Genomic DNA, 26968 nt, shown 5'->3' on the forward strand with positions numbered 1-26968 from the left:
ATTGAGAACGATCACCAGCTCCTTTCAAACAGGCCATTGAACAGCCAGCAGCTGAAAATGACTTTTGGTTACTATCAACCTGACTCAAATTGATCTAACAATTTAAAGGGCTCTCTCTATCGTTAACCTTGCCTGTCCAGCCCGGCTTTAATAATAACAATAGTGAGCTAATTCTCACCTTCTTCTCCCAGCCTGGCTGTGCTGGGATACTGGATGCAGATATGCAGAAAGAATTCCAAAACCCAGTTAGTATCCGGATCCGTGATTTGTACAATGGTGTCTGTGTGTGCTTAGCAGTGCTGAGAGAAGGATCCTGCTAAGTTGTAACAAGCACAGAGAGGGGAGAACATAGGATCCTGCAGGAGATTATATTGCATATCACCTGAGCTGCGAGCATTTGCCTGGGTTAGTTGTTTGCTTGTTTTTGTGGGAAATCCCATAGGATTGGTGGAGCTTCTGCAAGGACTGAGGACACTGATCGTTTGTTTCCAATATTTATTTAGCAAGATATTGTAACTGACAGTCACTCATGTATAAAATATAGTGCCAAGCCAATATTTACAATGCTCTGCAGATATATTTAGCCTGCCGACCCTCTCCCTATTGCTTTTCCCAAATGGTGATTCACCTCAACTGTCATGTGCAGGTGAAGCATTGCCTCTGCCAATACTGCAGGTGAGTCCCTTGCCTTCTTAGACCGTGCCAGGAATCTAGCCACACTCTCCTGGCAAAGAATGAAGATCCAATCGTTTACTGAAAGCAAAATGGGGTGAAACAAAAGGCAAAGGTCAGTTAGATCACAACAGGACAATTCATCGTGTCTCTAGCTAACAAAAAAAAACATGTTTGATTCTGAATAACGCTGATTTATTGGGCGCTGGCAGCTTTTCCTCTGTAGCCATGAGTGACTGCTCTTTTCAAATAGTCCCAGAATTATCTGGGCTGGTGCTACAGTTCATCAGGCTTGGTTTCTCTAGGCAACATCGAAGGAGAACTTCGTATTTGCATAACACATCTCCAAGGATCTCACAGTACTGTACTACTAGCTCTTACATAGCACTTAATACAACAACGTACTTTGCCTGGGTGCTGCAGTCTGTCTGTGCAGTCAGCTGCAGACTCAAGGACTAAGCCTCACAGCTCACCAGCAAAATAAATATTATCACCCCTGTTTTACAGCTGGGGAGAGAAACTGAGGCAGAGAGCCATTAAGTGACTTGTCCAAACTCACACAGTGAATCAGGATCAGAGCTGGGAACAGAATCCAAGTTCCTGACTCCCTCACTTTCGCTCTGGACAATAGAGAACACTTCCTCTCTCTCAGGTTATCAGTGACAGCTGCCATCCTAGATGTGTTATGCTCTCACCACCTTGTCATACAGGAAAGTTTTCAACTCCGTGTTTTTCGCTGATGCCTGTATAAAGCTGTCTAAAGAAGAGGTTATAAAAGCGGAAGGTGAGGAACGCTGAATTCTAGTCTAATCTATATTTATATGGCCCTTGTTGCTGCAAAGCAGAAAAAATGTCATTGGAACAATTTTTTTTTGCCACCAGACAGGATATTTAAAAAACCCAGTAAAAACTCTGTTTGATGGTATCTTTGTACAAATATTTAATTCCCAATTTAATTTAAAAACTGTCTTTAATGTTGCTTTTGTGCCTGGCAGTTAAATCGGGAGGCTGGCAAACTGATCCCTTTTCAGTTATGTTATTTTGACTGAGGCAGCAAAGGGGATCAAAGAGGAGAAATCCAACAATAGTAGCATTTTATCATCCTGAATATTTTGCTCTCTCTCACTCTGATATTTGCAGGCAAACGATTATGTGACTAATGGATTTGTATTTCTGAAGTACTAAGAGTACAGATCAGAACATTTGTAGCATTAAAAAAGAATTTGGTATAACTGAATTGAAACAAGGAACATGTCAACTGAAATCAAGGGTGCCTCCCAACACACACAGAAGTGCTTTCCCAGAGAGGATGTCATGTTACTCCAGTCTTTTTACTGTCAGCCATTTGTTTTCATGCCACATAATATCACATTAACTGGATGTTATTATGCATTCCATCTTAGTCTTGTTAGCTTGCTTTCAGCATGTCAAGCTGACATATTTTTGTTGCACAGTTAATTGCTGAATACTCAAGGACTTTAATTCCTACATTAACAGTTTATCTGACTAGGAGAGAAAATAAGTGCTGGATCCATTGTCAATTCTTTAAAGTGTAATATCCTCCTGACTTACAGTTTATTACCCAAGAGGGTAGGAGAACTTGAAATGTCCCCTGTTATTTATTTAAAAACTTTGCTATTGCACACAGCAACATCACATCTGAGCACCTCCCAAGTATTAACGGGTGTAGCTTCATAACATCTCGTAACACAAGCATCTAATAGTGTCTCTGTTCTACAGAGAAGGAAACTGAGGCACCCAGAGGCTCAGGGATGTGCCTAAGGTCACATACGTCTGAAGCAGAGAAAGGAAAAGAACCCAGGTCACCTGATTTGTGATCCACTGCTTTCATCCTTCCTCTCATGTTCATGCATAGAAATTGCTACTGTATGTGTTACACCCTGACCAGGTGCCCCTCTGTATAGACATTGCGAGTGGATCCAGTCGTTGAGTCCCACGTGCTCGTAAGCCAACTGAGTCTGGATGGAGCCTAGTTACTGTTTCTAGCTCTGAAATTCCAGGACATACTCACAGGCTCAAATCTCTAGTGTGATGCCCTTCTTTGGGACATGATGGCATCCAGTCGCCCTACGCCCCAAAACCAGTGTCTCAGACCTCCCAACCCCCTTAGTTGCTTACTCGTGCTCCCCCAGAGTTCTACCTAGGTGTGAGCCCTTTGGCTTCTCATTTAACCCCCTTCAGGGACAATGGGGCAGGAAAGCAAGGAATATAGGCTTAGCAAAGAATTTCTTAACCACAACCACTTTACTCTTTAAATGCTCTAAAGCATTACAGACCTTTGCAAAATAATAAAAGTCCAGAGATGTACCCTCCAATAGTCTGATCTCACCTATTCTGTGAGTTTTGTCAGCATTTCAGGCTAGGCAGCGTCTCTCCGGCCTTCCATCTCTCTCCAGCCTCTTCTTGCATGCAGCGATGGGTGACTCCCACTTTTCAGAGAAGAGAAACCCCTTCTTAAATACAGTCTCTCTCCCTTTGGCCATGTGGCCATCAGGCTGAGAAGCAGCAGAACCCCCGGCCATGCTGGCACCCCAATGTCGAAAATCCATTGTTCTATGGGGTTGGGCCAGTAGTTAACAGACAATCCAACTTGATGGTCCTAGATTGCTCTGTGATGGCTTCTGAGTCATAGTCCTTCAATCAGGTGTCAAGCATCTTTTCTGGGTATACTAGCTATCTAGAATACCTCATAATAACCCTGCCTTTGGTTCTTCAGCACATATCACAAAATGGCATTCCTTCTACAAAATGGAATTTATAATTTGAACCAGATATATCCCACTCTGTGATAGAGTGTACCTGTTAGAGTTCTTTTGACATTACCGTTGATAGTTGTATTACTGTTCTTATTTGTATTGCTGTAGGGCCAAAGGGCCTCAAACAGGGATCTGGGCTCCCCTGTGCTAGATGCTATACCAGGGGTCTGAAACACATGGCCTGCAGGGTTATTTTCAGCAGCTCGCCAGCTCCCCGTGGTACCCCTGCCCCTCCAGCATTTACCTAGAGCGGCTCCGGCCCGGTGCGCACTGGGGGCAGGGCAGGCTCCCTGCCTGCCTGCCTGCCCTGCCCCCGCACCGCTCCGGGAAGCGGCCGGGACCCAGGGGAGGAGGGGGCACAGGGGTCTGTGTGTTGCCCTGGCCACTCCTCCAGGTACCTCCCTTGAAGCTCCCATTGGCCGGTAACGGGGAACTGCGGCCAATGGGAGCTTCGGGGGAGGTAACTGGAGGAGCGGCCAGGGCAACACAGAGACCCCTGTGCCCACCCCCCCCGGGTCCCGGCTGCTTCCCGGAGCGGCGTGGGGGCAGGGCAGGCAGGCAGGGAGCCTGCCCTGTCCTGCCGCCGGTAGGCGCCGGGCTGGACCTGCCCCCCGAACCCCTTCTGCAGCCAAACCCCCTGCCCTGAGCCCCCTGCTGCACCCCACACCCCTCCTGCACCCCAACCCCCTGCCCTAAGCCCCCTGCTGCACCCCAACCCCCTGCCCTGAGTCCCCTGCCCACCCTGCACCCCCTGGGGGCAGGGAGGGGGCAGAGTTGGGGTGGGGATTTCAGGGAAGGGGTTGGAATGGGGGCAGGGAAGGGGTGGGAAGAGGCAGGGCAGTGGCGGGGCCTCACAGAAGGGGTGGAGTGGGGGCGGGGGCAGGGCAGTCGGGGGGGCGGTCAGTGGTGCAGCCCTTGGGCCAATGTACTAGTCCTTATGTGGCTCTCGTGGTTATTTGAGTTTGAGACCCTTGTGCTATACAAACGTATGGTTCTGACAGTCTCTGTCTGATAGCTCACAATCTCATTCTGTAGCAACTTGCCAGAAGTAGATGAAAGATGAACAATGAATATGCAAAGGACAAGGCAAAATTCAAACATGTTTGTTTTGTATAACATGCAGTACTCTGAGCTTGCCACCTGCCCAACTACAGGCGAATTCAGCCTTGGTGTAATCATGCACAACTCCCATTGACTTCAGCTGGAATTGCATCTCCTTATGACAAGGCTGAATTTAGTCCTGTATCTTCCATTAGAATTCTAGCAATTGAATGGGGGTGCCCAAGCTATAAGAAGAAATTCTTTTAGTCAGATATACAAAATTGCCAGGTGATGGGGTTTCCAAGGCTTGGAGCCACAGTCCTAGTCATGGGCAATCAGCACCTGCTCCTGTGAAGTGCTGAGCACTGAGTGAGCTCAGCACCTCACAGGAAACAACAGGTCTATTCAGTCAGCTGGTAGGAGCCCCTGTTACTGGGATGTACTACATTATTACAATATTACAAAGCTAGCATTTTAGAGGATGCAGGTAACAAAAGCACCTTTACACTGCACCTTAAATGGAGCTGAGGTTATTAAATGCATCTCAAATCACCTTAGCCCTGACCTTGAGGTCTTTACAGGCCAGAGAGAAGATCAATTTCCACACATAATTCATTACTTAATTTATTGACCCACAGCCAGCAACAGTGCCTTTTATTTACACATTTTAAAATAACAAGAGGTGCCTATCTGAACTCCCTAGGCCACTCTGAAAAATACTCAAGAAAGAGCAATCCTATAACATATCAGAATACTAAACAAGCAGGCAGTACACGAAGCATTGACAACTGTGGTGATGGGGTAACCCACTGGGTGTTATGTGTCCCCTTCTGTGCCTGATCAACAGAGGAAATGGGCCTGTTACAACTCTCAGCTCTTTAGCTCCAGCTGTAGGGACTTGGGCCAGGCCCCCAGTTCAATCTCTGGTGTAAGCCACAATGGCAGCTGCCATGTAAGTTGGAGTTTGTCTGGGATTCAAACTGCTGTGGGCTTCTTTTGCCCAGAGGATGTATGTAGCATGCACTGGCCAGTGTCTTGACCGAGGGAGCTTGTTCCACATAATTGCATGTAACTCCCACAGCAGTTTAGGACTGAATCCCCATTTATGTGGGGACTGATACTGCAGACCTCCAGAGTTGAAAGCATGAATCTGTACAGCTTGTGCTAAGGAGCTAGGTTCTGTAACAGCCCCATATCCCTGTGGATAAGGGACACGATACACCCGCTGACCAGTGGGTTACAATGCCTGAGATCACTGTGAATCAGATCAGAGGCTCCCAGACTGCAATCTCGCAATAACAGCTGTTAGTCACTAGAGACCTGGCATAGATTCAGACTAGCAGCCTAGTGCCACTTCTCTGTTATTAGTTCCTTGAGTCATAACGTTCCTCAATTATACAGAAATGTTCGTATGTTTTCATATCCCTGCTCGTATTTATTGTGCAAGTCATTTAAAAAAACTGAAGTGCAATAATTAATCTCCCCTTTGGGTCTGTTGTGTCTTCAACTGGCAGCAAATGTAGCGAACCCAGCCTATGGAACTCTTCAGAACCAGCCATTCCATGTACCTCCATCTCATCCACTCCATCTCATTTCAAATCTCCTTTGGAAGTATTCCACATCTCCCTTGCCTAAGCCTGTTAATTTCACTCTGGAGCTACTACTGAGTTATTTATGATCTAGACTGGGATCTTCAGAGGGGCCTAAAGGGCTATAGCACCCAACTCCCATTGAATTGCAATTAATGCCCTTTGGCTCCTTTGAAAATCCCAATTTAACCCTGCATAGCCTTGGGTAAGGCTTGTATAATACAGCATAATGTACTATACTGTACTTCTTTTTTGGACATGAGAGATTTGTTATATCATCAGTCAAAAGGGTCTATGTTTAAAGCCGTACTGCTAAACACAAGCACTCAAAAATGATGAGTTAGGCCTCAAAAATAACAAGATCAACGTAAACATTGTGAGATTAAAACAAAGCAAAAACTCTAGGTTTTTTAAATTTATTTTTTGAGGCTTGGGGAAGGATGTCACATTTTTAAGCTTTTCATCACTACCATGAGAGCCAGAAGTTGCTTCTATTTTTTTTTAAATGAAAGCTGATCTTCTCATGTAATCACAGGACTCCAGTAGCTGCAGCTTTTAGAAAAACACCAAGTATTGCAAAGTTTAGCAGCCCTGTATGGGAATCAACAGCAATTTGTGAATGGTGGCTGAAGCAATCATGAGTAAGCACAGGGGACAGAACACATGGACTGTCCCAGCTCAGTAGCTGTGGCAGTCCCAGATCTTATTTCCGTGATGGGCTAGATTGGGGTGGGGAACCCTTTTTCTGTCACAGGCCATTGACCCAAAAAAAAAAATCAATCGTGGGCCACTCACCTGCCAGGGGTGGGGTGGGGGTGTGTGTGCAAAGGCTAGGGGCTCCCCCCCTCCCCCACAGCAGGGCAGGAGAGGAGCCAGCCTCACGGTTCCAGCCCTGCAGGGGGGTGCAGAGGCTCGGGGCTTCCCCCCACAGCACAGCAAGTTTGCGCTCAGGGCTCCAGCCCTGTGGGGGAGCACCACAGGAAATTAACCAAAGGGCCAGATCCGGCCCACAGGCCATAGGTTCCTCACCCCGGACTAGATACAGGAGGTAGCAGGCCAGCTTCTCCGGCCTGTTGTGCAGGTGAGCCTCAGTTATCAGAATGACCCCTCCAGGCCTTGAAAAAAAATCTATTAATATTATACAGAAAATGTATTCCCGCCCTCTGGTGCGCGCTGGTTCTCCAGAAAGCTCAGCTGCTCCCAGGCCTTCCAAGGAGCTGGGCTCGCTGCATGGCCCTGCTCTCTTCCCCCAAGCCAGGAGGCATCTCTCAGGAGATGCTGACCTGCCCCCGTCCTAGACGGCGAGCGCATTCATTGTGTCTGTCCAGCGCCGAGCACAACGGGGGTCCAAGCAGCGCCCAGGCCCAAGCCCCGGAGAACTCACAAGGTGGAGCAGGAACCATGGTGCAAAGGCCTGGGCAGCCCCGCCCATTGGGATGGGGAGGCGTGGCCTTCTAGCGGTTACCGTGGCCGCCGCCGGGCTTGGCTGCGCCCTGGCGCGAGCTCAAAGGGCGGGGCTTCAGCGTCACCCGCCCCGTCCTCTCCGTCTGCCCGGCCGCCCTCTAGTGCCCCGGAAGCAGTTGCGCCCGCGCCCCCCGGAAGTGGTTGTGGCGGTGCTTCTGGGCTCCGGAGCCGGCCGAAGGAGTGGAGGGGTCTCCCGGCGGAGTGGGCGCCATGTTCCTGACGGTGGCCGCCTGTGAGTGAGGAAGGGGATCCGGCTCCGCGCAGCTGCCGCTAGCTGGGGCGGCGGCGGGGGAGGAGCGAGGGGCAGCGGGAGGCGGCTGGGGCCTGACGGTGTCAGGGACGCGCTTGGGCCCGGGCTGCGCTACTGCTCCTCCCTCATCGGCCCTACCTCTCCCGGCGGGCATTGCGGCGCCCCCTGCTAGCCGACGTCACCCCAGCGAGCTGAGAGGGAGGAGTGGCCCAGGGGGCACCTCGCCCTGCCTGCTCCAGCAGCTCCTCGGCCGCCGCTGCAGAGGGGGGCAGGTGGAGGCCGCAGTGACTGTAGCAAGAAAGGGGGGTGGGGGCTGCAGGTGAATTTTTAAAGAGATCTGCCCGAGTGGCTTGGCTGGTCTTTCCCTTCTGCTTCTCAGGCACGTATCTGTCAACCAGCCGTGTCGTCCCAGGAGTTGTTCAAAGCCCCAGCTGCGAGCGAGCGATTACAGGGCTAACAGTATTTAATTTCTAGAAATGTCACATCTTATTCAAAGTTTACCTGTGAGTTAAGTCATTTTAAAAATGAACGGATGGTTTGGCCATTTGATGACGAGGACCCTAATCCTGAACTTGGCTGAGTCCCTGGTCATCTGGAAACCTATATGGACATGTCAGAACAGGCCCAAGTGTGGATTGAAAACTTAAAAGGGCAGGGAGATAAAATATCTGAATTCCATAAACTACTGTCAGCAACTGTGAAAGAAATGCTTGGTTAAAAGAATGAAAGAAAAGGAAATAGTTAAAAACATTAATTAGATTCTACAATCTTTGAGGCAGGGACCATCTTTTTGTTCTGCATTTGTACAATATCTAGTACATTGAGCTCATGGTCCCTGAGTGGGGCCCCCATAGGTGCTACTGCAATACAAATACATTATAAATGAAACCGGAATGTCCAATATAAGGTAACTTTTGGGGCATTACCTGTGGTGACATGTGTGCTGCGTTATTACTTGTATTACAGATTCTGGATTGGGCCCCTTTGTGTTGAGGGCTGTATAAACAGACAGTGGGGGAGAGGTCATGCCCCAAAGGGTTTCCAGTCTAATTTAAGAAAATATTCTTGTGAGGGTAAGAATCTTAATGAAGGAAGATGGTAACATAAGCTCATGTGCTTGTGGATTACTCCACAGAGCAACGGAGGGATGTCCCCATGGAGGGCATTTCCCAGGATTGGATTTTGCATGGAGGTAGTAGTGGGGGGTGGATGACCCCATTTGGGTGGAGACAGGATCTGCCAGGGATCCTGCCCATTCCTCAGCTCATCATTGGTTGTGTGATTTCTTGTAGGTGTTCCAGCAAAAATGGGCTTTAGAGAGAGATTTGAAGAGGAGGGTAGCTGCCTTATGTTTCAGTTCAGAAAAGGCATTCTTTGTGAAAGGGGCAGAATGCCTATATTGGTGGGAGAAGTGGATAAATGAGTGTTGCTAAAGTGCTGGAGGGGCTTAAGAGATTAAGATAAAGAAATAGAAGAAAAAGGCAGAGCTGAGAAGGGCCTTAAATGTGAGTGCAAGAAGCTTGAGCTTTTATGCAGTGGAAAACAGGAAGCCCGTGGAGGGATTCTGAGAGTGAAGTGACATAGGGACAAGGGATCTGATCTTCACAGTATTTTGAAAGAACCTGAAGTGGGAGTAGTCAGAACTACTAGGGGCTTGAACAAGAGCTTTGATTGTGCAGACAGAACATAGAGTGGATTTTGCTACACTTTTACTTACCTTGCAGTATTGCCTGGAGGGTACAAGCGGGCCAGGGCCTACTGGGCTAGGCACTGCACAAATGATTTTTAAAATGATCTGATGGGGGAAATAAAGCTGGATTTTGGCGTGGCCTAGCTATACAAGGCAAGAGGAATCTCTCTTACAACTGACTGTCTTTGCCTGGCTGCTCTGGGACTGTTCCAAAAGCAGCTTTTGTGCAAAGCTGTAATCATTTTTATATGTTAATAGTTAAAAGAAAACAAGATGGTAATGTAACTTTCTTTATTTTTCTTCCTTTCATCATTGTGCTCCACAAACAGTGGCCAAGAGCAAATCCAAGTAAGTGACATTTTACTGGTTTGAGCTATTCCAAATGATCTGCTTCCCACAGTTGCATCCTACAATGATACACAAATATGGGGTTCTCACAGAATCTCTGAATAAAGAAAAGGAGTATTAGTGGTACCTTAGAGACTAACCAATTTACTTGAGCATAAGCTTTCATGAGGTACAGCTCACTTCACTGAATGTATAAAGCTTATGCTCAGATAAATTGGTTAGCGTCTAAGGTGCCACTAGTACTCCTTTTTGCGAATACAGACTAACATGGCTGCTACTCTGAAAAGAATCTCTGAATGTACATGAAGTATTTGTCGTTCTTCAACCTAGGAGCTAGACTGCATCTCCTTTGCATGTAATCTCTCCCCCACTCTCTGGAATGGGAGATCTGCAGTACTGTCCCCTTGAAGGGTATTCCCCAGGGTTAGATTCTGCACGGAGGTAGCATTGGGGAGTGAATGACCCTTTTTGGGTGGAGGCAGGATCTGGTAGGGTGCACATCAATGAACTCGTCCTGGAAGAATTATTTGAGTAAGTTCTAGAGCCCTGGGGCTGTGCTGCTTTTCCTGTAGTGTCGTCTCTGTGGTGGGGATCTAATTTTAATGGAGTTTCTGAAGGCAGCCGTTGCAGAGGGATCCCTGGCAGCAGAGCTCCAAGAAGCTGGGTGAGACAGTGAAGAAGCACAGGGCCTCCATGCCCATAGTCTTGTCCCCTGGATGACCTGAGAGGGTTGAGTCTAACCCTGTGGTGCACTTTAGGGGGGGAACTCCATGGCAACCCTCTTCCCTGAACAGGATGATTAGAGAGAGACTCTCTGAGGGATCCTCATAGTCACGTACTTGCCGAGCCTCATTCATTAAGTGGGGGCAATCTGTATGCATATGTGGTTAGTTTGGACCTCTATGGGGTCCAGGCTAATGCGTGTGGTGTTTTTATCAGCATTACCTTTCTAGTAGAGTATAGAATGGTTCCCTGAACTTCTGTAGCTGTTGTGTATAATGATCATAAAACAGTTGCTTGTCTATTTTGCTGAACAAGTTTCAAGGTGGGTGCCATCACTTTCAGTTAATAAAGTAACTATTGTAGAGGGCAAAGCTCTAACACATTCTCCGTCTGGGCTGGAAGTGCAGCAGAGACAGAGTTCTGAGCACCTGACCCCTCTCAAGAATGTGTTAATGGGCTGTGGAGGAAGATAGATCCGGATCCCATGGGCTAAAAAGAAGATTGGCATAGTCTGGGGCTGGGAAGGAAATAAAGGACTCTGAAAAATTTGTCTTTGCTCCCCCAGAAGTAAGGAGACAAGAATGAATGAAAATATATATGAGGGGTGAACAGTTATGGCCAAAATTGTATTTGTAAGGTATTTAGACAAATCCAAGAGACTAAAGTGATAGAGAAGCTCTGTTGTCGAAGAACTGTCATTAAAACATCCCTGTTGTTTCCCCTGGTTCTCAGAAGGTGCATTCCTGCATGGATCTGTAATAGTTTGTACTTGAAAGCTCTGGAAAGAGGACCTCCTGGCATGCTTCTTGTTGAAGATTTAAAAATCATCCCCAAATGAAGCTGGTGCCAGGCACCCGCTGGGTTGGAAGTGTCTCTCCTCTCGTGGTGTTTCTGCAGAATTGTCAGGGCTTGACATTCAAAGTGCAGTTTTAAAGTACATGCCCAATAGGAGGGGTCTCAGTTTGACACCAGCCTTAATAATAATCATGTTCTGCCATCATCCCCTCCCACCAATGAACAGAGCATGGTAAAGTTTCCTCAAGGAGGAAGTATAAATACAATTAACTTCACTAACGTAAAAGCTTTTTATGGCTTTTTTTCTCTTGTATTTCTCCCCTTTTTATTCTATCTTTGTGCTGCTCCTCCTTCATTAAGAAACTAAATTTATTTTCAAAGCGAAGTGCTTCTCTTTTTTGGTTTTGTGTTCTCTTCCCTTCTTTCTTCATCATTTTATTGGTCCTCCTCTGGCCCCTTTGCTTTCCCTTTTTGGGTCTCTCCCCTAGATTTCCTCCCTTCTTGTTCTGCTTACACCTCACTAGAGCATCTGGCTTGGGTTGCCTGATTAAGTTGGAAATTTTCATAACAAAGTGTCTTACTCAAAAAGAACCTGCCCTCAGACATGTACCAAATAAGAGTTTCAAACTCTGGTTATACTGATATCAGTGGGCTAGAAAGAGGAAACTGACCAGAAGGTGTTTTGAGGAAGTGGGAGAGGTATGGGGGAAGGAGTCTGCTACATGGGTACAGGTGATATGCCTGATCCCTGTAGTGGGTGTACAGGAGATGACAGAAAACTGGGTCATTCACTGGGTCTTTTAGCTCAGGGAAGTCTAGTGGTTACCCTTCATTTGAGGGGGGAAGAAAGAATGGTTTTTTTTCATGTAAAACTAGACTTTAAATCAGACCAGGCAAAGCCATATGTACTGTATATGCTGTTGGGAGTGACATTGCATGGGTGAGCAAATAGGGATTTTCTCTGTTTAATTTCAAGGGATCATATTGTCTGTAAGCCAGGAAATTGAATGTGGGTTCTACCTGCAATGCTTCCTTCAGATCATTTCATTGCGATGGAAGAGGAGAGATCACCACTGGAGAAATGGTCAAGGGGCTTGACCCTCCTTCCCTAACCTCCAGATGCCCTGAGATCCTGGGGAGTACCAGAGAGCTGGCAGTACTTATGGATTTGCAGGGAGGCTCAGTTGCCTTCACATTATACCCCAGTTTCTCCTCTTCTCTCTACGGTACATGGCTGCTGCCCGAACTCCTCCACTGTGTTAGCATCATCTGGGGGTTTGTGAGGGCATGATGCTCTGGAGAAGTACCATCTCACCAATTTTGCCACCTCTTGACCTGTTTCTGTGGCATACCTTCGTGAGGGGCTCTGCTTTCCTTTTTTGTATGTAGATGGAGTGAGGGGCATACTGCTTTAGGTCCCAGTGCAAGTGGAAGAGACAGTTGGGCTCTGTATTCTGAGGTACTGTATTGGCTATAACCTGGATACCTTTAAATATGATCATCCTCTGTTCCCTTTCCTAAAAAGGAGCCATACTGAGTCAGTTGTATGCAGATCTTTTCGTTTTTGTCTTATTTCAGTATGAAAACTACTTTCTTGGCCATGGTCTATGTTCCATTCAATAGCAATTAACCTGAGGCTGATGTTGAAACATACAGTCCTGCTATGGACTCTGCACTCTAAAAGCATCATGGTTTAAGTGGGGTGGTTTTCAAACCTCCCCACCCTTGGCCCATAGATTCCCCTTCACTCCAAGTGCCACCTCTTAGGCTCCCTGAATCCCTGCCTTCTTTCAGATGAATAGCTTCTCTGCCTGTGTCCCTCCCATCGCCCTTTCCAGACAGAGTTCCTTGCTATTCATGGATTTGCTGGTAGGAGGTTTTAATGAGAGCTGATCAAAATTTGGAATTTCTGTTTCACAGGAAAATTTGATATTTTGAAATTTCTGATTTGGACCATGTCAGCAGAAGTATCATGTATTATGGTGTGGTATTTGGCATGGCAGAATATGGCCCGTTGTCTTATGCACAAATGCTGCAGACATCATGAAATATTGTAAAACTAACAGTGGGGGGGGGGAGAGTAATTTTCAAAATGAAAAATTAATTTTGAAATGAAATGTTTTGGAAATAAAAAATAGTTTTGAGTTTTTTTTGTGTGGGAAATTTTGTCAACGTGATTTTCATAAGAAAAACAAGTGGTTGTGTTGAAACACCTTTTTCCAACAGAAAACTGTTTGGACCAAAGATTTCCGAGCAGCTTTAGTGTGAATATTTCAAGTTGCTTTCACTGCCTCCCTTATACTTGTCCTGTCTGATGTGCCTGCTGGCGTGGGGAGAGAAACCAGGGTCTGCTCCCAAAACTTCGTCTCCTGACCTACAACACTCGTGCATCAGCGTTGCTTAGCTGCGCATTGGCAACATCTGTTGAAGTTGCAGTTGCTCATCAACTCTTGCAATCAAACCCATGTAACAGCTCAGCTAAATTTAGTATTTTATTGACACTAAATTGTCCCTAATAGGCACAGATGGTGACATTAAGTGTCTCAGTTCACTTAACTGCCCATGTCAAAGGGGAATTTCTGCAGTGGAGACACTGACTAAAAAACAGTGTTCACCCACCGCTGTATACATCTGCCTTTGGCCATAATGATGTCCCTTGTCATTTTAGGTACATCCTTGTGAGGATGGTGAGTGCAGCAGGGACAGGCTACTGTTACAACATCAAGAGAGCCCGACTACAGGAGAAATTGGTCCTGCTGAAATATGATCCCATTGGTAAGAACTTGAGAAATTACATGCTGTCTGGAAGATGCATGCTCTCTCTTCAGTTGAATGTAACAATGTATCGAGTATAAGCAGAGTAATACTTAGCATTTTACATGCTCAAACCACTGTACTATTCCTTAAAATGTCCCAGTGGAGGAGGAGGTAATATTAACCCCATTTTACAGACTGTGGCACGAACACAATGAGGCAGTGACTTGCCCAAGACCTCACAGCAAGACAGCGGCAGAGCAGAGATTAGAATTCGTACATTCTACTTCCATGCTCAGTTTACTAGACTAGGCTGTCTCGTAAGAATCAGCAGTGAGCTACGCAGCTGCAGAGAAGTTCGTTGGGACACTTAAACCAAAAGAGCAGTAAACTCTCATCACAGTGTCAAGATGAAATCTATTTAAAATATTTCTGTTTAAAAAAATGTCTAATACAGAAATAAATGCAGGTTCCCACATGTTTGGAGAAAAGTTCTCCACTGTTCTGCTGTGTTCCTCTGACTCTCAACACTCTCCATCATTTAAAACCTGATTCATTGTAAGTCATGGGTGTCAACAGCACTTGCCAAGAGTTCCTCTTTTTAAAAAAAAAAAAAAAAAAAGTGTTTTAAAAAGTGACTTGGGAAGGCACCAATTTGTAACTAACACATTAAAGGCTAAGTTGGGGACATTCTAACCTGCTTTAGCTCTTAAAATAGCATGGGAGAGTTAAGTCCGTACAGCTCCCAGGTACCTCCTGCAAAACACCTGGTAATCTGATATTTAACTAGGGCATAATTTAAAAAACCACATAGCTCTGAATATATAGTGTAGCCATTTGGCTGATAGTCATATGGGATATTATCTTCAGTGCAGTCTTGGTGGAAGATTAACACTGATATTCTCTGACTTAAGAATGCAGGAGTCTGATGCCTGTGGAGAGAGGCTCCTGGAGATACAAGCTGATTTAATCAAATTCCTCAAAAAATATTCATGTTAGCAGAAACTGATTTCATGTGCAAGGGAAAGCTTTAGATCAGGCGGTGGTGGGATTCATTTCCTGGGTTGGAAAATGAGTGTATTAATTTCATATTAACTTTATTGCTTCAGAACATTCCACAACCAACCCCTCCCCCCCCCAACACACACACACTAGAAACACTATCCAGTTTTCAGAGTAGCAGCCGTGTTAGTCTGTATTCGCAAAAAGAACAGGAGGACTTGTAGCACCTTAGAGACTAAAAATGTATTTGAGCATAAGCTTTCGTGAGCTACAGCTCACTTCATCGGATGCATTCAGTGGAAAATACAGTGGGGAGATTTATATACACAGAGAACATGAAACAATGGGTGTTACCATACACACTGTAACTAGAGTGATCAGGTAAGGTGAGCTATTACCAGCAAGAGAGAAAAAAAAAAAACCTTTGTAGTGATAATCAAGGTGGGCCATTTCCAACTGTTGACAAGAACGTGTGAGGAACAGTTGGGGGGGGAAATAAACATGGGGAAATAGTACATTTCCCCATGTTTATTTCCCCCCCCCCCCCAACTGTTCCTCACACGTTCTTGTCAACAGTTGGAAATGGCCCACCTTGATTATCACTACAAAGGTGTTTTTTTTTTTCTCTCCTGCTGGTAATAGCTCACCTTACCTGATCACTCTAGTTACAGTGTGTATGGTAACACCCATTGTTTCATGTTCTCTGTGTATATAAATCTCCCCACTGTATTTTCCACTGAATGCATCCGATGAAGTGAGCTGTAGCTCACGAAAGCTTATGCTCAAATACATTTTTAGTCTCTAAGGTGCCACAAGTCCTCCTGTTCTTTTTACTATCCAGTTTGTGTGCAGTGCACTATAGAGTGGCGCTCTTAGCCGAGCAGGAGTTTGGTGGCAGAACAGCCTGATGCAACCCATAGAATAGAAATGGGAGGTAGCTTGGAATGGCCTGGGGTTCACATTTGGTGGAGGGGGGAAAAAAAATTCCTATAGCCTATACCAGAGGGAAAGCGAGACGCTGAGGCATGTGTGAAAGGCAGGTAAATTTGAGTCTGGCCATCCATGGAGGCCAGACACCGTATTTGATGTACTTTCTGTCTGTATGCACTTACACACAAAAAAGGTGAAGTGAATTTCATAAACAATGGAACCTGCATTTAGGGAACTTTTTATAGTGAGGTAGAAAGTCCCAGATGGTTGCAGTGCATAATGTAAAGGTTTCAGTCACAACTAGGCTGTGATATGTTGGGAAAATTACTTCAATCCACTATCTCTGTGGTGCACAATGTCAGCCCTACATATTTTTCAGTGTTAAGTTACTAAAATTCATGTTAAGCTGAAAGGTGGTTGCACAAACGGCATTGTAGTTTCCCATGCTCATTCTCTTAGTGACTTCCATATCACATGTGCAATTTAGAAGTAAAATGATTTTCCTGACTTCAGGTTGAGGATTTACAGTCCAGCTCAATTTGTAGTTCACCCATCACTTATAATAAAGATTCTGCAGGTGGTCCTTGAAGAAGGATTGTTGATATGCGAGGCAGATTAGAATCCAGTTTACTTTCCCATAGCTGTCTGGACTCGGCAGTGCTAAGACAAGCAGAAAAGCCGTAAAAACCTTTGTGTCCCAATGCAGAGCAGACTGACTCAGAATAGACATGGCAAGCAGCTGTTGAGTGAAAAGGTTCCATTTTCAGAGTCACTTAAATCCTAATGTTTGTCCTTCATGGGGTAAAATAGACACCTGTGTACTAAAAGTTATATGTTGTAAAATGAATGCAGAGCTAAAGTCCTTTAAAAGCAGGTTGGCCAGCAGTGGCACTGTGCCAGTAATCATTCGTTCAGTGTTTAAGCATGGAGGGCAGCAGGAGGTGGGTGTATGGATTTTTTTTCTAGTAAATCCTAACACTTACTTGCTTTCCTACCAAGTTGCTTTCTCTCCACAGTGAACCAACGTGTTCTCTTCACAGAGAAGAGAAAAATACGTTCCATCTGAACAACGCCTTGTAAATGGACTTGTTTTATACATGAGTTGGACTCTTGGGTGGGCGGAATGCTGCTTCTGAAATCCTGCAGCGTGTGCTAAAAGGAGAGGAAATGTACTCAATCAACGCCTCCTGTGATTTGAAGGCCATTGTGAATGAGAACAATGTAGAGAGAGAAGTCTTTAGTGTCTGGACATAGATCATCACATCAACATTTATTTATCCTTCGAGTTATTTTTACAGTCTTCAATAAAAAAAAATTAAAATAGCAGATCCCATTGTCTGTGTTTTCCATTGTGAAACTGGCTGTAATTGTTAAACTATTGTTTCACATCGCAATAAAAAATTACCATTTTCTAAAAGGGAACTTCAGTGGAAGGGTTGCTAGAGGCATTCTAAACCACGATCGACCCATGAAACCATAGGATCACTAGTGTTTCAGAGCTTATAGCCTTATAGTAGAGGTGGGAAGAAAAAATACAAGTAGTAAAGTGACCTGTAGCATCCTGTAGAGCTAAAGGCTGCTGCCTTTGAAGCCAATGGCAAAACTCCCGTGAGATCAGGATCTGACCCACATAAAATAGAACTTTTTATCAAGCTCATGTATGTAGGACTTATTTTTCACATCTGAATTTATGCCTGAGTAGGCCTATAGTAGATGTCTAAGCCAGCTTTTTGACTAGTGCATTGTGGTTGATTTTGTTCTTTAACTAGTTTATTTGTGTTTATCGCCAAATAAGACAGACTAGGCATCTGGGCATGTGTTTCCCCGGAACACTAAACAGCTAATAAACTGGTATGTACATCTCACTCACCTAAGGGCTCTATCAGCAGCTTGCCCAGAACCAGAAAACCTCACCTAATGGACACAGTATGGAGCCTACTGCAGCCATCATGCAATAGAGAAACATAACTAGCAGATGTGGACCTGGCATGCAGTGTTTCATTGTGGTCTGAGTGGACTATGGATGAGATGGAACTTTGCATGCTGGTGTGGTCTGCAGATGGTGGTTGAGTCACACTTTAGGCTAAGGCACTTGCTGCGGAGAGCAAGAACTATAGGAATTTGGTTGAAAACTCAAAGCTAACTATTATTCACATTTCAATAGCAATCTCCCAGATTTGAAACTTCAGCAAAATCAAGGAGAATCTTAATTAGTGGAGAGCACAGCAAAGTCTGTGGAGGCCACTGAATTTCAGAGCTCAGTTATCCCTACTCATATTATGGGATGTCTTTAGTTTATAGACATGAGTTTTTGTGGAGTGAAATGTTGAACACATAGACTACTAAGTTTTACCATTAGAGTAAGGGTTGTGCTGCACAGTGTGTAGGGCAAGGGACCGAGCCACGATATTTTGCTGGACTGAAAGAGTGCAACCCTAGTGCTCTACTATAGACCAGAATCTAACAGGGAATCAGTGATTGAGAAGGGAGTAAAGACTTTCCTGCTCTCTACTCCTTTAGTAGCCGAGGACCTGGAATCTCTTAGGGGAAAAAAAAACTTGCCTGTGCACAATCAGAACTCCCTTGCCTGGGATACTGTACAATCAATACATGCAGCTGTCTGCACCATGAGTTAGAAAAGATCCTGTGGCAGGCCCTTCCTGTAGGGATAGGAAGACTGTGTCCCTGATGCTTGGACGCTCACTGATGCGATGAAGTTTGACCTCCTGATCACTTCTTCCATGGATAGATTGGGATAGCAAGCCATGAAGAAAGCCAGTGCTCCCACAAAACTATCGCCAGCCCCCTAAGATGAAAGAAACACACAAAGTTAGGCAGATTACTACACAAGAACACAGTTCAGCTGCATTTACTTGAAATGCAAAAGGTTGCCTTTTAATGCAACAGTCATTGGTGCCAGGAAATCCTGCAAGGCCAGGAGCTGAACTGGATTTGTCTTTCTCCATTTCTATGAAATTCCAAAACACAAGGTTGCTGCCACAATATTAACTCTTGCCCCCCTACCCATCCAACATATTAGGGTATATAATATTGTAGCTTACATTTTAGAAGAGAAAACAGGTCTATAAACACACTTCAGTGCAATGGGGCTGAGTTATGCTGGGAGCAACTTTTGCTTTTGAAATTTCCTGTCATTGGAGTGTCTGATTTTGATTTCTCAACCTGAATGTTGAACGAATGCCATTTTCCTCTCCTTATTTAACTTCTGTTTTTCTATAGAAGTGGGAGGGGGAGTGGGAAGAAGGTGAAGAAATTAAGCTATGAGGCTTATAAATTCCTCCTTGCAGAACGATGCAGCAACCAGCTGTCTTTAACTGTGAAATGCCCATACTGAAGCTCCGCACTCTGCATAAATTGCTTCCCTTGCTTTAATCCCTAGGATAGTGTTTTTCAAACCACGGGTTGTGACCCAGAACTGAGTCGCAGAATGGAAGGGACTCAGTCACAGCAGCTCTGGTCAGCACTGCAGACTGGGCCATTGAATGTCCCGGCGGCAGTGCTGCCCAGCTAAGGCAGGCTAGCGTCTACCTTTCTGACACCACGCTGTGCCCTGGAAGTGGCCAGCAGTGGGTCTGGCTTCAAGGCAGGGGGGCTCCGGGGCTGCCCCTGCTCTGAGGACTGGCTCCACATTCCCATTGGCAGGGTGGGTGGGCGGTGCCTGCAGGTGAGAGTCGCACCTCCACCTAGGAACCAGACCCACTGCTGGGCACTTCTGGGGCACAGCACTGTCCACGGTGCCAGGACAGGCGGGAAGCCTGCCTCTGCACCCCAGCTGCGCTGCTTACCAGGCCCCAATCCCCTGCCCCAGCCCTGAGCTCCCACAAGCCTGGAACCCCCTCCTGCACCCCAAATCCCCCAGCACCTGCACCCCCAGCCCAGAGTCCTGACCCCCTCCCGCATCCCTGCCCCAGCCAGAGCCCCCTCCCACACCCTGAACCCCTCATTCCTGCACCCTACAGCCCTCACCCCCACATCCAACCCTCTGCCCCAGCCCTGAGCCCCTCCCACACCCCAAACCGCTCATCCCCAGCTCTGTTGGGTCACAGGCATCAACAATTTTCTTCAACTGGGTCTCCAGAAAAAAAGTTTGAAACCACTGCCTTGGGGACAAATGCTGGCCCGCTGCTGGCCGCTTCCTGGGTAGAGGGAAATGCCCCAGTGGCCTGAAAAGGGAGGAGTGTCTTCCTAACCCAGATTGTGGTAGCCTGTCTCCTCATTTACCACTCTCTACCCCCTCATAGAAGTAAAGGTTGGTGTAACTGAGTAGCTGGCCCACCCACAGTCCACATCCCTATGAGCCCCCAGGTAGCTGAGTTCCACAATGCACTTCCTGTGGCAGCTTCTGCTATGCCCCAACTCATCCTCCTAGAAACAGCAGGGGATGGTATGCATTTACTCCTTGAGTCCTGTTAGTAACAACTTGTTTGTGGGGATTCAGATCCCCACAATGAGCTAAACCACACGAGTGTTGCATCACCAGCTAACTGAAAGTTTTAACTTATTTAAAACATTGCACAATATTTTTGTTCCAAACCTGGCTTGATTTCTTAAAACTTTTTCTGGTATAACAACATTGGTTAGGGATGTGAGATTTTTAATAATTTTTTATACCAGCAAAAGTCCTAGGCAAAATGCAGTTACACTGGCAAAAAAAGTCCTTTTTTCCCCCAAAATAGCTTATTTCAGGGAACTGGTATAGGTTACACAGGCAAAAAGCACTCTCTTGCCAGTATAAGCTGCACTTACACTAGGAGGGTTTGCTTGTATAGCACTAGTGACAAGCCTTTTCTAGTGCAGACTAGGTGTAAGTCTCTGTGAGACAAGGGTGAAGCTTCTGGCTTCAGCTACTTGAGGTACGTGAACACAATTTCTGAGAGGAAATTTGAGATAGGAAATGTGGTTGACTTGTTTGTTTGTTTTTCCACACTCTAAAGGCTTAAACTATTTTGCTCCAGATCAGAAGGAAATTAAAAAAAAAATCACCTTTGTGTTGAGACTACCCACGGAAAATACCACCCCCATAGAAATGTTTGTCAAGTTATCAGCAACTGAAAAGGGAGGGATAGACTGGCAGTTGGGGTGACCCCTCGTGCCATGTACTGGGTGGGTTTCTTTTCTGCAAAGTGCTACTTTGCAGTGAATGTTCCAGTCAAACCTCTTTTCCTAAGTAAAGCCCCTGGCTTATCCTGCATCTTGGTCAACTCTGTCCTGCCTTACTTTAAGTATCTACAGTCAGCACAACGTAGAACTGGAGTCTGGTAAAATCAAAAGCTAATGAAAGTCACACTTTACAATGTAAACAAAGCCCCTGCTTGAGTCAACAATATTTGAACATATACCTGCCTGATTAAGGTTTTGTCACTTTTTGTTCTGCCTATGTCTCTGCTTTTGTTTCTATAGTTTAACTGCAATGGCAGGTGGAACAGAAACAGGCAATTACTGTTAATTCTACATCTCGGCTTTGTTCATGCTGCCATGCTAAGAAGGGGAAATGGTAACACAGTCATCATTCTTACGAAGTGATCACTTGAGTAATGCAACATGCTACCTGAGCATTTTAATGAAGAACCCTCAGACTATCCAGTGTTAACTGGCCACCTCACATACAGAACATCAATCCGATAATTAACTCTACCATACATTAGGGCAGTGATACTCTGCCTGAGGCTCATGAGCCGCAAGTGGCTCTTTAATGTGTCTCCTGTGGCTCTTTGTAGCACATGCTATTAAAGCACTGTGTGATTTAATCATCAACCAATCAGGATGCTCTTACTATGTTATTAACCGATTGTAGCTGATAAAATAATAATACTCGGTCAGTCATATAACTATATATATCCCCCTGTCATACTGTTTAATTCACAGTACTATGGCTCTTTTGAGTAATGTTGATCACTATTTTGGTTCCTGACCCACGGGGGTCCGAGTATCACTATATTAGGGAGTTGTATGGGAAAGGATCCTTGGATATGACGGCCATTACAGCGCTGTCCTAAAAAAATACCCTGAAATGATTATTTCACTGTTTGCTCCTGAACTAAGAGGACTAATATGTGCTCCAGCATGGAAGGCAGCTGGAAAACTAAAGTTCTTCAAAGGCGTATTTCCAGTAATGGGAAGCTGGTCCATGGTGCCTTGACATTGCAGAAGCCTTTGCAGACCCCCACTGTGCCTCAAGGCTGCAGAATGTCCCTTGATGTTGAATAACAAAGGAGGTGAAAGAGTGGTCTGTGGCACTGAATGGACACAGACAGGTTTCCTACTGTTCTTCACAGTCGAACTCAGATGCTTGGAGAATGCACTTTCTTGGATAGGCCTGGATGTTTAGCATCCTTAGGGGCTACTCATGCAGTTTCCACAGACACAGCCTTACAATGATTCTGCGAGCTCCACATGTCAGAGGGCACTGTCTCATCAGCCTGAATCTACAGAGGCAACTCCCAAAGAACAATAGTTGCTAACATTTTTCTATGTGAACTACTTTCAAAGTAGGAGCCACTACACAGGTGTGGGAGATAGAGGTATGTGTACAATTCATTTTGTAGGCATGCTGTTCAACTCTGCTTCTGCACCATGGACCAGCTTCCCATTACTGGAAATACGCCTTTGAAGAACTTTAGTTTTCCAGCTGCCTTCTATGCTGGAGCACATATTAGTCCTCTTAGTTCAGGAGCAAACAGTGAAATAATCATTTCAGGGTATTTTTGTAAGTATGGCTGTATTGGTACAACTGGTCAAAAGTCATATGGAGAGCAGCAGCATAACTGATTCAATTAAAGGGTAATTGCAGCAAAAACTATTGTTGGCCTACAGACTCCTCACTTCAACACTACCCTGAACACACCAGTGTATTGTGGCTGAAGCATATATTACCAACTTTGGCCTGTTATATCCAGAATAGGGGACTCATAGAGCAGGAGAGAAAGCAGGGCACAAAGGGGCTAAACCTCAATGGCATGTTTTAAAATAAAATTGAGATTATTCAATACAATAGAACCTCAGATTAAGAAATGACCAGGCAACCACACACCTCATTTGGAACTGGGCCAAAAAAAGTAAATACAGGATTATGTTAAACATAAACTACTAAAAACAATAAAGGGAAAGTTAAAAAAAAACAAAAAACAATTTGACAAGGTTTGGAAACTGTTTCTGTGCTTGTTTCATTTAAATTAAGATGGCTAAAAGCAGCATTTTTCTTCTGCATAGTAAAGTTTCAAAGCACTATTAAGTCAATGTTCAGTTGTAAACTTCTGGAAGAACAACCATAATGTTCAGAGTTACAAACATTTCAGAGTTATGAACAACCTCCGTTCCCGAGGTGTTCGTAACTCTGAGGTTCTACTGTATCCTGGTTAGCAAATGTTAGTTTATTTATATTCACATGGTTCAGAGGTACTAGAGCCAAATATACAATGTACTCTGCATGGACATCTTTGAAGCTGACAAGATATACATAGTTTTACCTCCAATTCTCCTCATGAGAAAATTAGATAATGGATTTTATTGTATGGCAATAATACTTTGCACTCCTGTAGCGCTCTCCTTCTAAGAATCTCAGCATGCTTTGCAAACATAAGTAAATTCACAACACCTCTTCTATAGCCAATGTATTTCATAATTGTACCTTCAGGATTTCTTAAACCATTCCTTGGAGCATCAGTGTTGGTCACTAGGCCCTGGTCTACACTAGGACTTTAGGTCGAATTTAGCAGCGTTAAATCGATGTAAACCTGCACCCGTCCACACGATGAAGCCCTTTATTTTAACTTAAAGGGCTCTTAAAATCGATTTCCTTACTCCATCCCTGAGAAGTGGATTAGCGCTTAAATCGGCCTTGCCGGGTCGAATTTGGGGTACTGTGGACACAATTCTACGGTATTGGCCTCCGGGAGCTATCCCAGAGTGCTCCATTGTGACCACTCTGGACAGCACTCTCAACTCAGATGCACTGGCCAGGTAGACAGGAAAAGAACCACGAACTTTTGAACCTCATTTCCTGTTTGGCCAGCGTGGCAAGCTGCAGGTGACCATGCAGAGCTCATCAGCAGAGGTGACCATGATGGAGTCCCAGAATCGCAAAAGAGCTCCAGCATGGACTGAACGGGAGGTACGGGATCTGATCGCTGTATGGGGAAAGGAATCCGTGCTATCAGAACTCCGTTCCAGTTTTCGAAATGCCAAAACCTTTGTCAAAATCTCCCAGGGCATGAAGGACAGAGGTCATAACAGGGATCCAAAGAAGTGCCGCGTGAAACTTAAGGAGCTGAGGCAAGCCTACCAGAAAACCAGAGGGGTGAACGGCCGCTCCGGGTCAGAGCCCCGAACATGCCGCTTCTATGATGAGCTGCATGCCATTTTAGGGGGTTCAGCCACCACTACCCCAGCTGTGTTGTTTGACTCCTTCAATGGAGATGGAGGCAACACGGAAGCAGGAATTTGGGGACGAAGAAGAAGATGATGATGATGTTGATGATGTTGTAGATAGCTCACAGCAAGCAAGCGGAGAAACCGGTTTTCCCGACAGCCAGGAACTGTTTCTCACCCTGGACCTGGAGCCAGTACCCCCCGAACCCACCCAAGGCTGCCTCCTGGACCCAGCAGGTGGAGAAGGGACCTCCGGTGAGTGTACCTTTTAAAATACTATACATGGTTTAAAAGCAAGCATGTGAAAGGATTAATTTGCCCTGGCATTCGCGGCTCTCCTGGATGTACTCCCAAAGCCTTTGCAAAAGGTTTCTGGGGAGGGCAGCCTTATTGCGTCCTTCATGGTAGGACACTTTACCACTCCAGGCCAGTAACACGTATTCAGGAATCATTGTACAACAAAGCATTGCAGTGTATGTTTGCTGGCGTTCAAACAACATCCGTTCTTTATCTCTCTGTGTTATCCTCAGGAGAGTGAGATATCATTCATGGTCACCTGGTTGAAATAGAGTGCTTTTCTTCAGGAGACACTCAGAGGAGCCCATTCCTGCTGGGCTGTTTGCCTGTGGCTGAATAGAAATGTTCCCCGCTGTTAGCCACGGGGAGGGTTGAGGGGTTAGCCACGCGGTGGGGGGAGGCAAAATGCAACCTTGTAACGAAAGCACATGTGCTATGTATGTAATGTTAACAGCAAAGTTTACCCTGAAAGACTGTAGCCACTGTTTTATAAAATGTGTCTTTTTAAATATCACTGTCCCTTTTTTTCTCCACCAGCTGCATGTGTTTCAATGATCACAGGATCTTCTCCTTCCCAGAGGCTAGTGAAGATTAGAAAGAAAAAAAAAATGCACTCGTGATGAAATGTTCTCTGAGCTCATGCTGTCCTCCCACACTAACAGAGCAGAGACGAATGCGTGGAGGCAAATAACGTCAGAGTGCAGGAAAGCACAAAATGACCGGGAGGAGAGGTGGCGGGCTGAAGAGAGTAAGTGGAGGGCTGAAGAGAGTAAGTGGCAGGCTGAAGAGAGGGCTGAAGTTCAAATGTGGCGGCAGTGCGATGAGAGGAGGCAGGATTCAATGCTGAGGCTGCTGGAGGATCAAACCAGTATGCTCCAGTGTATGGTTGAGCTGCAGCAAAGGCAGCTGGAGCACAGACTGCCACTACAGCCCCTGTGTAACCAACTGCCCTCCTCCCCAAGTTCCTCCACACCCAGACGCCCAAGAACGTGGTGGGGGGGCCATCGGCCAACCAACCACTCCACCACAGAGGACTGCCCAAAAAAAAGAAGGCTGGCATTCAATAAATTTTAAAGTTGTAAACTTTTAAAGTGCTGTGCTTAAAGTGCTGTATGGCATTTTCCTTCCCTCCTCCACCACCCCTCCTGGGCTACCTTGGTAGTCATCCCCCTATTTGTGTGATGAATGAATAAAGAATGCATGAATGTGAAGCAACAATGACTTTATTGCCTCTGCAAGCGGTGATCAAAAGGAGGAGGGGAGGGTGGTTAGCTTACAGGGAAGTAGAGTGAACCAAGGGGCGGGGGGGTTCATCAAGGAGAAACAAAGAGAACTTTCATACCGTAGCCTGGCCAGTCATGAAACTGGTTTTCAAAGCTTCTCTGATGCGTACTGCGCCCTCCTGTGCTCTTCTAACCGCCCTGGTGTCTGGCTGCGCGTAACCAGCAGCCAGGCGATTTGCCTCAACCTTCCACCCCGCCATAAACGTCTCCCCCTTACTCTCACAGATATTGTGGAGCACACAGCAAGCAGTAATAACAGTGGGAATATTGGTTTCGCTGAGGTCTAAGCGAGTCAGTAAACTGCGCCAGCGCGCCTTTAAACGTCCAAATGCACATTCTACCACCATTCTGCACTTGCTCAGCCTGTAGTTGAACAGCTCCTGACTACTGTCCAGGCTGCCTGTGTAAGGCTTCATGAGCCATGGCATTAAGTGGTAGGCTGGATCCCCAAGGATAACTATAGGCATTTCAACATCCCCAACAGTTATTTTCTGGTCTGGGAATAAAGTCCCTTCCTGCAGCTTTTGAAACAGACCAGAGTTCCTGAAGATCCGAGCGTCATGTACCTTTCCCGGCCATCCCACGTTGATGTTGGTGAAACGTCCCTTGTGATCCACCAGAGCTTGCAGCACTACTGAAAAGTACCCCTTGCGGTTTATGTACTCGCCGGCTTGATGCTCCGGTGCCAAGATAGGGATATGGGTTCCGTCTATGGCCCCACCACAGTTAGGGAATCCCATTGCAGCAAAGCCATCCACTATGACCTGCACATTTCCCAGGGTCACTACCCTTGATATCAGCAGATCTTTGATTGCGTGGGCTACTTGGATCACAGCAGCCCCCACAGTAGATTTGCCCACTCCAAATTGATTCCCGACTGACCGGTAGCTGTCTGGCGTAGCAAGCTTCCACAGGGCTATCGCCACTCGTTTCTCAACTGTGAGGGCTGCTCTCATCTTGGTATT

General features: G+C 45.9%; 2 protein-coding genes and 2 long non-coding RNA genes across 6 annotated transcripts in view; 2 read left to right on the forward strand and 2 right to left on the reverse strand.

Moving 5' to 3' along the window:
- Nucleotides 1-481: 481 nt before the first annotated feature.
- Nucleotides 482-3778, reverse strand: LOC142071621 (uncharacterized). Its single transcript, XR_012667746.1, has 2 exons — nucleotides 3023-3778; nucleotides 482-753 (listed from the first exon to the last, which is right to left on the reverse strand). It is a non-coding gene; the product is annotated as an uncharacterized LOC142071621 (long non-coding RNA).
- A 3871-nt stretch (nucleotides 3779-7649) lies between these two features.
- Nucleotides 7650-17361, forward strand: MRPL33 (mitochondrial ribosomal protein L33). The gene is made up of 4 exons (XM_048843441.1): nucleotides 7650-7775; nucleotides 9813-9831; nucleotides 14018-14124; nucleotides 17052-17361. Exons 1-4 carry the CDS (start codon nucleotides 7754-7756, stop codon nucleotides 17099-17101), a joined length of 198 nt encoding a protein of 65 aa, XP_048699398.1. The 5' UTR covers nucleotides 7650-7753; the 3' UTR covers nucleotides 17102-17361.
- The window catches only part of RBKS (ribokinase), a 112981-nt gene continuing 103299 nt past the window's right edge, over nucleotides 17287-26968 (reverse strand). For all 3 annotated transcript variants that reach the window (XM_048843436.2, XM_048843438.2, XM_048843437.2), the window contains one exon: nucleotides 17287-18841. In XM_048843436.2, coding sequence (XP_048699393.1) covers nucleotides 18668-18841 — 174 coding nt within the window. In that variant the 3' untranslated portion in view covers nucleotides 17287-18667. The remainder of the gene's footprint in view (nucleotides 18842-26968) is intronic.
- Nucleotides 24511-25811, forward strand: LOC142071440 (uncharacterized). Its single transcript, XR_012667467.1, has 2 exons — nucleotides 24511-24678; nucleotides 25258-25811. It is a non-coding gene; the product is annotated as an uncharacterized LOC142071440 (long non-coding RNA).

The sequence above is a fragment of the Caretta caretta genome, chromosome 3 (genome assembly GCF_965140235.1).
Source record: "Caretta caretta isolate rCarCar2 chromosome 3, rCarCar1.hap1, whole genome shotgun sequence".
Taxonomy (NCBI): Eukaryota; Metazoa; Chordata; order Testudines; family Cheloniidae; genus Caretta; species Caretta caretta.

Excerpts from the sequence above, each read along its gene's own strand:
- MRPL33 (XM_048843441.1), top strand. The coding sequence starts at position 7,754 with ATGTTCCTGACGGTGGCCGCCT. Across the intron at positions 14,125-17,051 it reads GCTGAAATATGATCCCATTG|TGAACCAACGTGTTCTCTTC; the intron begins GTAAGAACTTGA and ends TTCTCTCCACAG.